Source organism: Lynx canadensis, chromosome C2 (genome assembly GCF_007474595.2).
Source record: "Lynx canadensis isolate LIC74 chromosome C2, mLynCan4.pri.v2, whole genome shotgun sequence".
Lineage (NCBI taxonomy): Eukaryota > Metazoa > Chordata > Mammalia > Carnivora > Felidae > Lynx > Lynx canadensis.
Genome location: NC_044311.2, coordinates 63,378,302 through 63,395,753, shown reverse-complemented (window position 1 = coordinate 63,395,753; position 17,452 = coordinate 63,378,302). Strand labels below are relative to the sequence as shown.

The 17,452-nt window shown below is 41.6% G+C and overlaps 1 protein-coding gene across 1 annotated transcript in view; it reads right to left on the bottom strand.

The window, feature by feature from the left end:
* Positions 1-9,721, bottom strand: part of SKIL (SKI like proto-oncogene) — a 28,217-nt gene extending 18,496 nt beyond the window's left edge. The window contains 3 exon segments of the mRNA XM_030329379.1: positions 6,170-6,743; positions 6,745-7,935; positions 9,518-9,721. Coding sequence (XP_030185239.1) covers positions 6,170-6,743; positions 6,745-7,262 — 1,092 coding nt within the window. The 5' untranslated portion in view covers positions 7,263-7,935; positions 9,518-9,721.
* Positions 9,722-17,452: the final 7,731 nt, after the last annotated feature.

Genomic DNA, 17,452 nt, shown 5'->3' with positions numbered 1-17,452 from the left:
ATTTTTTTAATTATGATCTCTGTGGCGCCTGGGTGTCTCAGTTGGTTAAGCGTCCAATTTTCTCTCAGGTCATGATGTCGTAGTTCATGGGTTCCAGCCTGGTGTGGGGCTCTGTGCTGACAGCTCAGAGCCTGGGGCCCGCTTCAGATTCTGTCTCCCTCTCTCTGCCTCTCCCTCACTCGCACTGTGTCTCTTTCTCTCTCAAAAATAAACATTAAAAAAAAAAAAAAAAAATTATGATCTCAGATCATTTTGGCCTTCAATTAATGTATGTTGAGAATATCAAAATGAAGATTAATTCTTTAATGTAGATTAATTTTACTATATGCAATGTAGTCTATTTTTATTTTACTCTACTTCATTTTTTTAATGTCGGTGACCCACTAAATTGATTTCGTAACCCTCCTGGCCCTCAACTGGGGTTCTCAAGAGATAAGCCCAAATGCCCCAAGGCATCCACTGTATGCAATGAATTAACTTCACTTCAAAGCTTTGAGAATGGTAGTATACATACACCATCTTTGGGAGAAATGATGAAACCATCACTCAGATCATTTTCTGTAGGGCTTAAATCTCCTTTCTTGAAACTCCAGATGAAAAGGGCTTGCGTGAGTGACAAACTGCAATTTGAAAACCTTGCTCTAAGTGAACGATCCTAGAATTGGTCCACAAGTATTATTTCAACAACTAGTCTTGTATTAATAATAACACTTGTGCACTGTGCACTTGCACAGATTTACAAAGGATTACATGTGTAATGGAATAAACTCCAGTGTTAATTATCATCTATGTTGAAATTATGAATTACGAAATTTTGTTTTCTTCTTTGCACTTGTTTAGGATTTACTACAGTGGGCCTATATTGCTTTCATAACCACACCAAAAACAACAAAAACACTTTTAATGTGGAATAAAAGCCCTAGTGTTACCAAAATGATCTTTAGTGTGCCTCTAAACTTTCATATTCCTTGTCCCCATAAGATAAACAAAATACGCACTTTTAGGGCTATTTGAAATCTCAAAACAAATTCAATACCACAAGTAAAAACAAAATGCTGCTTTGCTTTAAAACTAAGCCTCTTTTTCTCCTCAAAAATCACTGGTAACTTTATAGGGCTAGTTAAGACTCTTCATTCAGTTATTCAAACCTTTATTAAACATCTACCACATTCTAGATTCAAAAACTAGAAGATAAAGTCCTGCCCTAAGGAGCCTCCATTTAGTCTTTATGTACATATTTCTGTGACCCACTTCTAAGTCTAGAAATCAGTATGAGTTTTAAAGTAATTTATATCTTTCTATTCATTCCTTTTCTGCCTAGCATGGTACTGTAATACTTAATTTAGTGAATGAAGCAAGCTTCACCTTAAGAAAAGATTTAGAATTTAATTATATATCTTCTTTTTGCTTTTCACAGTCTAATAAAATCCTTAAGTTATTTTAAGTATATGAACCCTCATTAGACCAAAATTCTGCATGTGGACAAAATACAGTTTCCAGTCATTACTAAAGCTATTCCCAAACTAGTTCTATCTCTTTACTTGAACAAAATGAGTTTTGCTCCACACTTTCCTTTCCCAGAATACTAAAGGAATTGAAATTAACCCAATTCTTGATTACTTCCTTGTTCTCCCAGTGGCATAAATTATAATGTATGCATAGCTATGAGAACACTGCTGGCTGCCTACACAGTGATTCAAGTATACCCTTTTTCTTCTTCCTTGAAGTTTCTTAATTTTTTCCCATTTATCAGATCAAAAAGAATAAAGTTGTAACTTATCACCAGCCTTTTAAAAATGTTAATACTTATAAATGTTTTACCATTTTTTTAATGGTAAAAACGAATATAGGCTCTGTATTTCCTAAACCATAAGGGGGCACTATTCCCAAAGCCATTCTAAAGATTTCATTGAAATGTCCTTATAATTCTTACAACAGACCTGTTTTATGTTCTTCTTGCATACTTCATTTTTATTAAGTAAACAAAATATCCAACTAGTATAACAGCTGTGTACAAATAACTAAGAGTGGGATACATTTGAACCCATTACTCAATTATCTCATTTGTGTTAGAAATGTCTTCACATAATTCCAGGTAAGTCAAGAAGATGTTTGGGCAAAGGAAAAGTCCCCAAATACGTATTAGTAAATGTTTTAATAGTTTGAAGTACCATCCTACATTTCTAGACTCTTCCAAAATGCTCTGGCTTCCATTCTCTCACTCAACAGTTTATTTGCAAATCACAGGTGTTTACTACTTACAGATCAAACCATTATTTTACCCAAAAACTCCAAACATTCTAAAATATAATGCAGTGTGTTGTTCTTCAAAAATGTATTCAGTTTAAAAAAAGATTTCATTGACTGCCTCTGATGCACCAAGCACTAAACTACATTCTGGGAAAACAGGAAAAAGGGTCTCTAAACTCATGAAGTCAATTATTAATTTCAGAAAAGTAGACAAAAATATTCATACTCGTCGTGCATATGAACACAAATACTTCATCTGATTCTAACCTTACCCCCACTTGATCAAAATTTATGCTAATCGCAAAATACAAACTATATCACTGATGTAACAAATTACCACCAAATTGGCCACAATTATTACTGAAACACATTTTGTCTCAACACTACTCTCTGTAGTTGCCCATTTTCTCTAGTGTATTTCCTTACCTTATTGGACTAAGAAATGCACTTCCTAAACAGAAAAATAACAGTTTACAAGATAGAATTTTTTTGTACTATTATTATTCCAATGACTTCTGCAAAAATGAGGAACTGAAAGGAAAATGCAAAACTAAAAATAGTAAAATGTTTAACAGGCTTTAAAAAAAGTTTAAATTGATATCTTTAGGTCATTTATGTGCATCATAATCTATTTTTTTCCTAAGCTGAGTAAATACCGTATTATTTTACCTAAGAGTAGTCAATTCTGAATGTTAAAAAATCTACATTTTAAATTTTTTTTTTTTTAATATAAGGGCATACACCATCTCTAACTTAAAGATTTTCTGTCACATTTTGTAAGAGTAAAGAACCACCTATCACTACAAGTGGGCTTTTCCAATGTGCTTGAAAATAATCTTAAACATCACCCTTCAAATTTTATTTACAAATGATCAATTTGCTTAGCAATCTTTTTTCCATAGACAAAAATGTAAGAGCAACTAAATCAGAATTAGATCAAATAAATAATACAACAGCCATATTTCTAACAAAAAGCATAAAAAGTTCAGGCGATACGAAGAAATAAATTGCTTAAGAACATCATTTTACAAAGCCACCTAGGCAGATCTAAAACCAGTTGTATTTCTTGTCCTGACCCGAGTAAGAAAGGCTTCAAATATACCGTTAGTTTCTACACAGAGCCAGTTCTTCACTTAGAACACTGACCTTATACCACTTACTTCTCCCATCTAAATATAGCTACTAACTATGCAAATTAAATGGAGCTATTAGTTATGCAAATAGTTAGGTGATCATTACTAATATAATTTCCAACCTTGGAAATAACAGTTGCTACATTTCAAACAATTGCCTTTTGAGTTTCATAATTTTGGTTTTTTAATCTAAAACAATACTTTAACTAAATTAACTGTATAAACGTATTAACTACGTTAGTATTCACATTAAGCAGAAGGTTCTTTACATAAAATATTAATATATTTAGTTTACTCTTCTACGTAAAAAAAAAAAAAGAAAAGAAAGCCTGTATTGACTTCTTCAAATGAGCTTCCTCTGGGTCTATTTGGTTTGTTTGGCAACCAACTCACTGACTCACAGGAGATAATAAAAACGTTCCCCAGTCAAGGATATCTCCTAGCACCCCTCCCTGTTAAGGACCTTAGTATAAAATTCAAGTTAACACAGAGTTTACGAACCATTACACTAAGGAAAATTGATAAGAAGTTAATGTTTCTCAAAATTCAGTAGTAGTTTGTACTACAAAGTTTGCTTTAGGGAAAAGCAGTGAAAATTACTAGACTTCAAGTCAGAAGAACTGCATTCAGCTCCTCATTCTACCACCCACCAGTTATACAACCAGAACATGTGACCCATCTGGGACTGGTTTCTCATCTAAGAAACCTTGTTCACAGACCTTCAAAAAGTCTTCAGGACTAAATTTTCAAAATATGGAGTGATAAGCATAATAAAACACACTCAAGTATGTATTACATGTGAACCCAAAAGTCTTCTTTCTTAAAGATTTCATTGGTAGAAATTTTCTTAAATTCCCTTACATTGCTTACAATTCACATAAAATTGGAAACAATACCAAAATGAAACCAAAAACATTATAGTAAACCCTGCAAAAAGATAACAGCCAAAAGGTGAGGGAAAAAAATCTCATACCTTCCCCCCCCCAAAAAAATGAATTCAAATTAATCATTTCTGAGACAATAAAGGACTACATTCAGATGAAGAATGGTTTCAATTTTACCTAAACCCTAGCACATACAGTTTCAGTTAAGTAAATTCATCACCTTTTTCTTTCTAATCTTTATCATGGTTCTCAGATGTTTTTGCTCACAAATACAGAAGAGGAACTTCAGGCAAAGGAGTTTATCCCAAAAACGCTTATGTCAGAGCAATGAAGACTGGAGTAAGAATATCTAGCAAATAATGTGGTCACCTATGGACATGTAAGGGTAGGGCTCTAATTAGCATTGAGCAAGATATCATAAATATCAAAGGAGCATTCCACATTTTGAGAATACAGATCATCTCCAAGCACAAGCTTCAGCATGGGACCAATCCAGCTGTAAGCAAGTCCAGTAATTTGAGAAGTGGCTTGAAGTCAATCCTGCTTCAAAATCAGTCAATAACTGCACATGAACAATATAAACTTATCTAGTAGCCACAGGCAAGGAATTTCAGAGTGCTGACCCTTTGGAAGCAGCAAGTAGCAAACTACCCTGAATTAAGAGTCTAAAATCTTCTTGAGCTTCAGAAGCAAATCACAGTTTTAAAACTCAACTGTAACTAAATTTTCCTCAAAACCTTAAAGGTACCATAATAAAGCACACGACACCAAAATCTTAGATTCAAGCCCAAGCTCTAATGTTGCTGTGAATAAGCTGCGGTCATTTAATACGCTTCACTCATTTCTTCTGTGAAGTAGAAAAGGTAGAGATTATTTCAAGAAATAAAAACTAATAGTGGAAAACTTAGATTCTTAAGATGAAACGTGGCCAATCTTTCATTGTACAACTCAAATAAAATTATATATGTGAAACTGCTCAAAAACAATGCTTGCCACAATGTAAGTGTTAAATAGTGCTAGCTATTATACTAACTTTAATCAAGTAAAAAATATATTTAACAACGAAATCAACAAGCTGGATATTTAATAACCCAAATCTTGTTTATTACCCAGGCATTCAGGCTCTCAGAATGAAGACCTTAGTTTAGCCTAGCAGATATTGCAGTGGGAAAAATAGTAAGATCTCTTTGCTGACAGGTTTTTATATTAGTATTTATTTAGCCTAAAATAATCTATTTATTCTAGCTGTCACATTTTTTTTAAGTTATTTCTTTCTTTTAAAAAAACCTCTTACCAGAATCACAATTCTTCCGATAAACCTGTCTTTTCCATTATTCCGAATATTGATCAAACCTGAATATCCAGGGATAAAAACAATGTCAGAAATCCTAGATCTACCTTGGAAAATGCTGTTTGAAGCCCACAACCAGAATTGTTTTGGCCAGCCATTATACCATTTGCAAATGGAAATAACACCAAAGTGTAAATTATCTGGAGTCCTAGGACAACAACAGATCTAGTCATCAAAAAGCAGGATGTGTGAAAAAGAAAGAGATCATGACTTGACAAAGAAGCCCCAAATCCTCCACACCCTGTCTATATAATCTTGGGAAAGCCACTTGATCTGAGCCTCATTCTCTTTATCTGTAGAATGGGAATAATCCTACTTCTTGCACTAGGCTGTTTGAAAGATCAAATGAACACACACACAGGAAAGCGCTTTATAGCCTAAAACGTGTGATACAAACATAACACATTACAAAGACCAGTATTTTTTGTTGTTGCATGAGCAGTAACAGTTTCTTAACATCGCACAGGTTAAGTAAGTCTAAATATAGACTTTTGATTTCAAAGTAAACCAGTGCCATTACTTAAAACTACTATTAAAAAAAAAAAACTTGCCTTAGATTGAGTCCTTTTTCCATTTCTCATGCTAAATTTCTCCTTCATTTCTTCTAATATTATCTTCAGTTTCTTTTCTTCAGGTGTCCCTAAGTATTTCTGGTTCACATGAAGATAGCAATGCCATTTGGCTGACTCAAAGCCCCAGTGGCAAGTCCTTTTGTCAGGTGATCTGTGAGAATGCATCACAAATGTCTGGGGCGCAAACATTCCACAGCACTCCAGACATTGAATACATGGAGCATCAGGCTGAACATAAAACTGGGGTGCAAACAGACCCTGACATTTGCCCAAGCATTCATGTTCCACTTCAAAGGCACTGCCAGTTTCCTTTAACTGGGCCAATGAGTTTTTAGCAGGAAGTACACTACCATTTTGAGGAAAAGTGCGTGGCCGCAATAAAGCATTACATAGTCTTTGTGCATCAGTTAATGTGATCAACCCACAGGATGGGGCATTGAATGGAAGTATTCCCAGGACCTTTAAGATATGAAGCTGGTCTGAAGTACACCGTGAACAATAGATGTACAATTCGTCACACACCGTATTTATTTGCTGGAGTGAAAATTCTCGGAACAGAATTTAAGACTTGAGGCAAACAGAGTCTCTTTTCTCCTCCAACCTGAAAACAAGAAATAGACTCCCCTTCCAACACAGTCTGTGTGAGTTCTGTGGAGCTATCAGAAGGGATGAACAGTGGACCAGGAAGAACCTGAGGAGATGGAAGAGGCAGAAATACAGTGGGTGACATGCTTTCTTGGGAATACCGAGCAGAAAATGCTGCTGGTCCACCCAGAGAGCTCTGACTACTTAAATGAAATTGTGCCAAAGTGTGTTTCAAACTGGGATTTAAATGTAAAGGTTCTGGCACAGAGGCACAGGTTCGCTTGACGTGCTCCCCATCGGTTTCCATTGGCACTTCATAGTCCTCCAAGTGTTCCTTCTTTACTGTTGGCATCTTGTTTATCATTCTTCCATTTGCAGGAACGTCTGTCACCATTTTTTTCACTGGAGGGCCGCAATCATCTCCCATCCCGTTCAGTTTTTTATTTGAGCCCTGAACCAAGGAATAATTTGTCTGTAGATTTTCCATTGCTAAAAACTGTGGTGTTAAATAAGTAAGTCTGAGATTTGCATTGTTATTTAGTCACTCATTCCAAGAGAGAAGCAATGTATATCAATAGTTCTAGTAGCTTACTCTCACAGAAAACTTAAATTTCCAAAGAGAAATCTCCCTAAATTACTCAAGAGATTTTACAATTTTATTTGGTTCTGCTTATACTCTAGTACAATTTCACTGCTAGTGCTATAAAATTTCTTCTTTTGTCCCTAATAATAAAGAATATAATTTTGAGAGGCACACCTCTGAGGAAGCCTTTTTTCTTAACTCTTCAAATAGATGCATTAAAAAACTTATCAGTTCTCTCAATTTGGAATGTCCAGATTCAGTGCAATGGTTTTCACAAAACATGTGAAAAGTTTATGCAATTACTTGTGTCATAAAACCTAGACACAAATATAAATCAAAATGTTGCACCCAAATTTAGTTTTTGGCACCAAGGACACCAAAAAAGGAAAAGAAAACACTATCTTCTCTAAAAGTGATGATCTGTTGGTCTGTGTTGACCAACTGAAGGTTTGTAGAAATCCTCAAAAACGGTAAGAAGAGCCTCTGACTCCACTTGAACTTCTACAGTGAAAAATGATATCTAAAGAAAATTGCCCAGTTATCTTCATGGATTACTGTTCATTCTTCTTTTAATTATCTGGAAGAGAAGAGCAGTGAGGGAGAGTTATACTTGAATTTGCTCAGAGGCCAAAGGGTCAGTTTGAAACTAGTTTCTTAATCTTATACTGAGTTCACTTTACCAAAGGTGACACTTGAGCGATTTCTTTAAATCTAACACCAGTTAACTAGAAGAACTTCATTTAAACAGGAAAATAATTTGTAGAATGGGTAAAGGGAGCAATAACATCCCTGAAAAGGGAATAGAAGAACCTTAAATAGATCATCTCACCTAAAACTAAGTACCAGAGTCTTTCCCAGTTATGCCATTTCAACTATAATAATCCATTACTTCATCTCTTCATTTTAAAAAATGCCAGTTTCATCCAAGAAAATCAGATACGTGCTAACATATCTACCATATGTACCTAACTTACAATTTTAAGGGCATTAATTCACCCAGTCAGTGTACGCTATTTTTTCTGGAATGACTGTAGGCAAAAATTAACTTTCCCTTTAAAAGGTTAGTGAATTTGCTTAATGGAAGCCAAAAGCTATAGACTCCACTCCTGGAATCTCCATCCTTAACAAGACTAATTCCGGACAAAAACACAAGGCAGACAGACCTCACAAAGAATGCAAATGGAGGAAGAGGAGAAAAGAAAAGATTCTTCTTCCACTTCCTTCTTGAGAGGACACCCAAAAGAAATCCAATAAATAAAAATGTTTGCCTCCCAAACTCTCAGCAGTTTCCCTTAAAAGAGACCCAAAGGGTTACGGACCCAGGCCACGAACCAATGTTCTGACTTTCGCCCCACCACAGAAACACCTCAGCCAACGCAGACCGAGAAAGAGGGCAGGAGGCATGACCTACAATGGGGGGAGCCCCCCCAAACTCTGAAATCCTCAGCCCACGCAAATCCACCCACCCATCACAAACCCGAGGGGAGGGCGGAGTGGCGGACAGGGGAGCCGGGACGCCTTGGGCTGCGCAAGGAGAGAGTGGGAAGTGGAAAAAGAGGAGTCCCCCAACCCCCACCCACGGTCTCGGGACAACCCCAAGTGCCCTCCCAATACTGCCCCACTGCGGGGGCCGCGGGGAGGACTGTGGAAATCCCCCCCCCGTACCCTCGCCCCAGGAAGTTCTCGGGTGTTACCCCAGCACCCCTAAGGCTGCACCTCCCCCGCCTCCCCGGGGCCAGAAAGGAGAAGGGTCTGCGGGCGGGTGGGGCGCCTAGCCGGGATCTCCGCGCCGCTGGGCGCCGACAGACGCCCGGGGCATCCCCGAGGAGCGCAGACGGGCGGCGGGGGAAGGGTGGGGGAGTGACGGGCGTCCGGGTCTCCGGGGTCCCGACGGCTCCGGTCAAGTGCAGCGCCCTTCCAGCCTAGGGTCAGCGAGGCTTGATCCGCCGTGGGACACCCGCCCTGCGCCCCCCGTGGCCCCGACCCCACCCGGGACCCGCGCATCCGGACCCCCGACTTCGGCCTCCGCGCCCGAGGTAGCTCGACGAGCTTTGTTAACTCCCCACTATCCACGGCACCGCCGTCGGGCTGCCCCAAGGCCGCGCGTCCCTTGCCGCCCGCCGCGCCCGCCGCGTCCTCACCACGAGCCGGGGCCGCACCTGTGCCAGCCGCCGCCGCTCGCCCGCTCCCTTCGGCTGTGCCGGCGCCGCTCCGAACCCCACACACATCGCTACACACAGCCCTCTGACGTCACCGAGCCCTCGGCCCGCCCACGTCACTGCGGAGACACACGGCTTCCCGCAGACGCCGCCGTCTCCGGCCGCCCGGGGGAGCGAGGGCGGCGGAGGGGGGGGGAAGGGAACGGAGCCAGCGGCGGCACCGCGCGCGCGGGCCCGCCGGCGTCGCTGCCACCGCCCCCTCGCGACTCCCAGCCCCTCGGGACGCGCGCGCCGTCTGGCCTATTGTGGCTCCTCGGGGCTCCCCCCTCGCCCCGTCGCCGCGCGCGCGCGCGCGCCCCTCCCCCCCCCAGGCGCGCGCCCGCTCCTGGCCTCGCGCGCCGTCTGGGCGGCTGGCGCACGGCGCTGTCTGCGGTGCACCCGGCGCAGACAGGATGTTCCCTCCCCGCCCCACCCCCACTGCCGCCCTCCCTCCTTCCTTCCTCGAGTCGCCCAGCCGGCTGTCTGGGGCCGCCACCGCCCCGCCCCCGCCCCACCCGCTGCTCTGTGGTGACGGGCCAGACCCGGGGGCGCCCTGGCCGCTCCGCTGCCGCGCGACTGGGAGAGAGGGGGCAGGGCGGCCGCGCGGTGCACTGTGCGCGACCCCAGCAGCCGGCAGGGCGGAGGCAGGGCCCGCCCGGCAGAGCGCCGCCGCCCGAGGTCAGGCACGGGCGACCCTCCCCCCGCGAGGCCGCAGCTGGGCCGCCCCGCCCCGGAGGCAGCCGGGTGGCGGCCGCCCTGCAGCGCCCCCGGTGTGGGCCCCCGCTCCCCGGGGCGCGCCGGGGCTGCCCCCCGCCCCCACGGGCCTCCCGCCCGCAGGCCGCCCTGCCAGCTGCCTGCGCTCCGCCCCACCTCGGCGGCCCCCGCCTTGCCGGGGCGGCCTCCGCCCAGACGCCTTCCCCGGCTGACCTCCATCCGCCATCCGGCCAGGCTGGAGGCTGGCCGAAGTTCCGGCAAAACCGAGAGAAAACATTTTTGTCCCTACTTCTCAGCCTCTCTCCTCCCACCCTTTCTCCTCACTAGGTTGCTCCCTCGGTTCCAAAAGGGAGCTAGAAATTACAGGTTTCTACAGTGTTTACTGAGGGCTTTTTATTATTTGGTTTTTGTTTCAGAGGGGAACACGAGATAAGACGAGGAAAGGTACGACGTACGAGCTTTCGGCTTTGACCCTCAGGGGCAGGCAGAATGGTCTTCCTGGTCAGTGTTCCCAGGGTAGCCAATTAGCATATTGAACTCTGCCGAGTTGCTCTGTCATATTTCGAAACACTAAGAAATCCCCTTTTCCTCCACCCCGGTGCTAGATCAGGAACTGAAATAGTCCTCCAAGTCGCACTGCACAGAATTTAGAGGACTGGAGCTTAGTCTCTTTTTCCCCCCTGCTCCTTTTCGCCCATTTTTGTCCAATTTCTCCTGGTTTTACTGCTTGGAGGTCTCTCCTACGGGGTCCACATTTGGAGCTGGCCGACTGGGAACAGTCCTGTGCTCATAGATTTTTTCCCCCCTCTTTTACTCGCAGAAGGCCTACCAAAGGCTCACAAGCCTCTTATTCCCCCCACTCCCAAGTTCCCGTCCTGACGCCCCCATCGTCGTGCTCCAGGGTCGTGCCCTCTCGCCCACCCCCCCCCCCACCTTCCCCTTCTTCTTGACTGCCTCCTTTGCTGAACATGAATAATTCCGCAGCACTTCCCATCTGTTATTGCCATAGAGACAGAAGCTCGGCAAAGATAATGATGTTCTGTGCAGAGCCAGTGGGGGGAGAACAGCATCTGTGAGTCTGGGGATAGATTTTCTAACCGGGAGAATATTTAGAAGGCCCGGCTGCACATACAGTGTGGAAGACTGGACAGTCCTGAGACTTGGCATCCAGTCAAACCTTGGCACCTGGCTTGTCTCTCCAGAAGAACAATTTTTGGAAACCAAAATGACAGATTTTTTAAAAAGTGATTCCAAACTGCAATTAATGATACATGTTTAGTACTCATTTTATCAGCCATAAAAATAATTACTTGCTAGCATGTCCAAAGACCTAAGAACCAAAATAAATTGGACAGTAAATAGACTTTTGAGAAATCACACGCATTATCCCCGCCACTGTTCTTTTGATTTGCTTTCCCCGGGAATCTGTTTTTTGAGGGAAGGATCTTTTGTGCCTGTTATTTTATGTACAATGGTTTGAGAAATAGTGACAGGCAAATGTGGCTAGAACCAATCAAGCTTTGAGGGCATTTTTTTTTTCATTATTCATCAAAGTACAAAACGTATCAAATTAAAATTCACTTTGCCCTTGAATTCCCAAGGTCTCAGCCTCCAAGGTACAGGTTTGAACACAAGTTAAACTAAGCAGAGTACATTTACATGATGCAGATGGGGAGCTCATTCTAAGCCAGATTTCTGCAGGCCTACTTAAACATTTTCAGAAATTATCAGTAAAAGTGATTGCATAACATGAAAAAAAAAAAAACACTGAAGCAAATGAGAATGGTTCTTTATCTCAGAAACAGAATTAAATGGACACAGAGAATACAATCCTTGGAAAAATAAGCACTGTGAGGTCATGATTATCGTACTTCCCACATACGGATGGTCTTAATCAGTGTTGAAAAGCCATCTCGAGTATTGGTTAGTAAATAGCTTTTAGGTAGGTTTTGAATGGCCTCCTACCTCATCTTGTTGGCTGCCAGCAGGAGCTGAGCAAGACCAGTGTGAGAGGTGTGCCTTCGTGCATGTAAGAAATTCCAAATGATTGGAGGGGAGGAGGAGCCTACTCGTTGTCTCATCTTCCATCAAGCAGTACAGCTACAAGATCTAAGCTAACTGGTACCAGATGGTCTAGAATTTCTTCTTCATTAGTTATGGCCCTCTGGTAATAATAGAAATCAAGAATTTAGGGGTTATAAATTCAAAGACTAATTCTGACCTGTGACCTGATAAATGGTTTGGGGCAAATGCTTTCCTCTGTGTCTCCATTTACCCAACTATTGATAATGACCTACCAATTAATTATGAAGAATACAGAAAGGAAAAGGATACAGAAAGGTAAAGTGCAAACACTCAATGTAAATTAATTTTATTTTATGAAGAAGGGGCAAGAAAGGTCAAATAAGTGTTCATCAGGCACACAGACTCAGGCTTGTGTTTTTGTTTATACTCCCTAGTGCTCTTTTCTAAGGGAGAAAACCAACTGTAGCTTGATGGTTCTAATGCCTCCTCTCCCCTCTTCCTTGATCTTCAACAAAAAAGCTTGTTTGAAATATTTTTTTTGCAGCAAATTAGATGCTACAAGTCCCTTCAGTTTTATAAAGAATCTCAACTATTTCCTTTTCCATCTCATTTTTTCTGTAGCTTTTTACTTATTTCTACTTGTCTGAATTGTGACAATGATGATTATCTTTAACTTCCTCCCAGCACTCTAATCTTTTTCTTACCTACCATACCCCCACCCCTCAGTACCCTTTAAGCACCATATTAGTTTAATGTTACTGTCCCTGCTGGTACAAAGTTCCCCTCACTGACTAGGTTTTCTCCTCCAGGCTCCTTTCTCCTCTTATCTGCCAAATCAATACTATATCTTCAAGATCCTAATCCCCATTTTCATGCCTTAAATAAGATGGAAACCAGATGCTTAAAAACTATTAACCTCTTCTTCCTGAATAGTGTTACACAGCACTTCTTTTTTTCAGGTTTTAACTTGGGCTCTGTGAAATTGAAAGCGAAGTCAGAGGAGGATGCAAAAAGGAATAGCCAGAAAGGGCAAAACAGAGAAATCATGCTAGAAATGTTTTGAATGTTCAGTGTTTAAATTGCAACCATCTCTAAAATCAATGTAACAGACACATTAAGTGTATTTCATTGTCAATTCTAGGAATTTCATGGGTGTTTAGAAAGTTTGGCAAAGCTTGACTTACTACAAATCAGAGAACTTTTCTCTTTGCAGAAAAAAAAAGTCATAATGAGCCCTATGATATTGCCGCTTAAGCTATGATTTGAAACCCGCAAGGTGAGAGGTGTTGTCTAATTGTAGTACTAACGATAAGTAGCTCAAAGTGCTTCACACTTTCCTATGAGATACATACAAGAAATTCTCTTTTTAACAAAGAGAAGTTGAGGCAGAGTTTTAGTTACGAGCCAAACCACTTTGCTGGTCAGTGGCAGAACAAAATGCATCTGACCCACCCACATCAGTGGGGTTTCCATTCTTCGTTTTCTCACTCTTCTTGGTGCTTGCTTTCATAAGCTATAAGGACTGATTCAAATTAGCCAAAAAAGCAAATATTGAAACTTACAGGGTAGGTAGCAATGTACCAAGCATTGGGGAATATTTATCACAACCCACAATTACACTTACCTTACTATGGGCAATGCTCTCTGATAGTCTATTCTCCTCTATTCTGTTTCTTTTATTTCAGTTCACTACTAATGCATGCAACCTACAGTTTAAGAAACAATGCATTAAAGAATAATAATCAATATTAACATTTATATAGTATTTACTATTGCTAGGCTCTGTTCTAAGTACTTTATGTATAGCTCATTTAATCTTCAAAACAACCTTATGGGACAGTGGCTATTATTATCCACATCTTACAGATGAAGAAACTAGCACAGGGCTGTGCTCAAGATTATACAGCTAGGCAGATCCTTCCCTTCAAATTGTGAAAAAGACTATACATGATATTGAAATCTGAATCTTATGTAAGCTCAATCTGGATATAAAAATAGGATTAAGGTTTATGTTACATGATTTGAGGGTCACTAAAGATTCTATCACCCCCACTGCCTTTCTGACATAGTGTTTGAGATTCCCATGATATATTATTTTCATTACTATCCAGGTTAAACTGCAAATGTATTACATGGAAAAGAATGAACATTACTACTATTAATCTCTAATTATTATTATTATTATATAATTAATCTCACAACAATGTTCTCAAGTTAGGCAATATTACCCCCACTTATCAGATGAGAAAACTGATATTCTGGGTTTATCTGAAATCTTGGCTATGGTTTGCTGTCTCTATCAGATTCATTGGTCACCAAGCAGAATCCCTTTATAATGGTATACAGGGAAACTTTGATTAGAGGAGGATGTAGAAACAGAATGTATTCATGGCATAGCTCAGGGAGGGAAAGCCCAGGTAAAGGACCAAAGCAGGGAGCACTGGGCCACCAAATGGTAGATTGAGAATTGTAGTGGCCTCCCATAGGGTTGGCTGCCCAGCTCTGTGTCTTTTCCTGGCTCATGTCCCACTCTCTGAACCACATGGCCACAACAGCAGGTCTTTGTGAAGCTTCCCTGCAATCATAGCCAACTGGACCAGGAACAGACACCTAGGCCAATGAACATCTTCCCAGAGGTGTTTGGAATGGGCGCGGAAAGAGTCTAGCCTCAGCCTGCCTGGTGTATTGAATGGAGAAAATATAAACTCTGCAGCTTTTGGGGGTCATACTTGCTGTATCACAGAGTGGAAAAAGAAGTGTAAGCCAATCTGCCTGGAGAAACCCAAATGAGGCAGGTGTAAAGAGAAGAGCAGATAGAGTGTTGATAAGACTCAAGTCTTAGGTTCCGGTTTGTTCCCCTGCTGAGCTGTACTCTGTCCTTGGATGCTCCTGCAAACTTGAACCAAATCCCCTTTATTTCGCTTCAGCTCATCAGAGTAGATTTCTGTTACTTGCAACCAAAAAAAGTCAGAAAAAAGTGGAAGGATGGAGTAGTGGCAGAAAGAGCTACCCACTTCAATTTTACACTTCACTGGACTTGGTTTTAACTGCCAAATTGTGCTATACTTAGATTCCTCAAGGAAAGGAAAGGAAAGGAAAGGAAAAGGAAAGGAAAGAAAAGAAAGGAAAGAAGAAAGAAAGAAAAGAGGAAAGGAAAGGAAAGGAAAGAAAAGGAAAGAAAGAAAAGAGGAAAGGAAAGGAAAGAAAGGAAAGGGAAGGAAATGAAAGGAGAAGAGAGAGAGAGAGAAAGAAAGAAAGAAGAAAGAAAGAAAGAAAAGAAAAGAAAGAAAAGAAAGAAAGAAAAAGAAAGAAAGAAAGAAAGAAAGAAAGTTAAAAACAGCCCACCTTTTTTTGCCTTTGGCATATAAAATATTTAAAGAGGGGTACCTGGGTGGCTCAGTCGGTTAAGCCTCCGACTTCAGCTCAGGTCATGATCTTACAGTTTGTGGGTTCGAGTCCCGCATCGAGCTCTGTGCTGACAGGTCAGAGCCTGGAGCCTGTTTCGGATTCTGTGTCTCCCTCTCTCTCTCTGACCCTCCCCCATTCATGCTCTGTCTCCCTCTGCCTCCAAAAGAAATAAATGTTAAAAAAATTAAAATATATATATATGTTTAAAGAACGTCTTGCTCTTTTAACGCAGGGGTCTCTAGGCCAGTGTTGTCCAATAGAAATGTCTGCAATGATGGATATGTTCTGTATCTACACTGTACCTTACAACAAGAAGCCCATAGCTACATGTGACTGTTGAGCACTTAAAATGTGGCTAATGCAACTAAGAAACAGAAATTTTTCATTTAATTTTAATAAATTTAAGTTTCTAATCGCACCATATGTAGCTAGTGACTATCATAATGGGCCGCATACTCTCTAGGAGAGACAGACACAAATAGTGAAGCTGGCTTGCAGTGTCAAGATGAGAATCAAAAGAAACCTGAGAGTGGTGCAGAAACACTAGGGAACAACTGTGAAGCACCTGACCCAGTCATTGTACACTGTATCCCTACCTCCCAATCAAGATTAAGACAGAAAAAGATAATAAGAATTACTTGCAAAACAAACAAAAAGGAAGAAAGAAACAAAGAAGGGAAGGAAAGAAGAAGAAAAGCAGAGGGGCAAAAACGCTTTGAAGACACGAAGTGGTTCTCTGGTCAGAGCAAAACTGCAGGGGTGCCTGGCTGGCTCAGTTGGTAGAGCGTGTGATTCTTGATCTTGAGGTTGTGAGTTTGAGCCCCACATTGGGTGGAGAGATTACTTAAAAATAAAGTCTTCAAAGGAAAAACAAAAAGGTTTACCTGATTGCATTAATAAACCTGCAAAATAAATGTATCCCTCAGAAGGTATAACTGGTCAGCAAGATTAGCAAGCCTATCTCAATTGTAGAAATGAATGCATCAGCCTCAAAGTATCCAGAAAGCAAATTTTGTATTTAACCTTCCTTATTCTGACTTCTTAGCCATGAAGTGAACTTCTGGGTATAATTGAGTTTCCCAAACCACTGTCCTGTGGCGAGAGGTCCATGTCAATGCAAATGTCCATTTCCTTGCTAACTGTAAACAAGTGCATTCCATGCTGATTTTGTGCACCAGGTGCTGGGAGTTTGGCTAAAGTGAACCTGTTCACAGACCAGATCCAATCTTGTTTGTTGACAAAATCAAGCCTCTGAAGCTTCTAGGCAAAGAACCAGGTTCTAATTAAGCCAGGTAATGTCAGTTGGGTCTGTCCCTGGCAGACAGCCAAATGGCCTCCCCACACAATACCTGACCTGTCCCAGGAATTTGTCCTCAAAATATTAATTCCTGAAGTAGAGTCAGAAGAAACTCTAGAGTTCCTCAGTGGATTCTGGCATGGGCCAATAAGAACAGGAGAACCATAGGGGTTATGAATGGAAGACTGTGAGACACATAAGTTAATTAAAAAGGATGGATAGTAAAAGAAAGCAAGGGCCAGCAGTATTCTTGTTCAGGAAGTACTGGGGAAACACATCTTTAAGATGTGTCCAGGGGCGCCTGGGTGGCTCAGTCGGTTAAGCATCTGACTTCAGCTCAGGTCATGATCTCATGGCTTGTGGGTTCAAGCCCCACGTTGGGCTTTGTCCTGACAACTCAGAGCCTGCAGCCTGCCTCAGATTCTGTTTCTCCCCCTCTCTCTTTGCCCCTC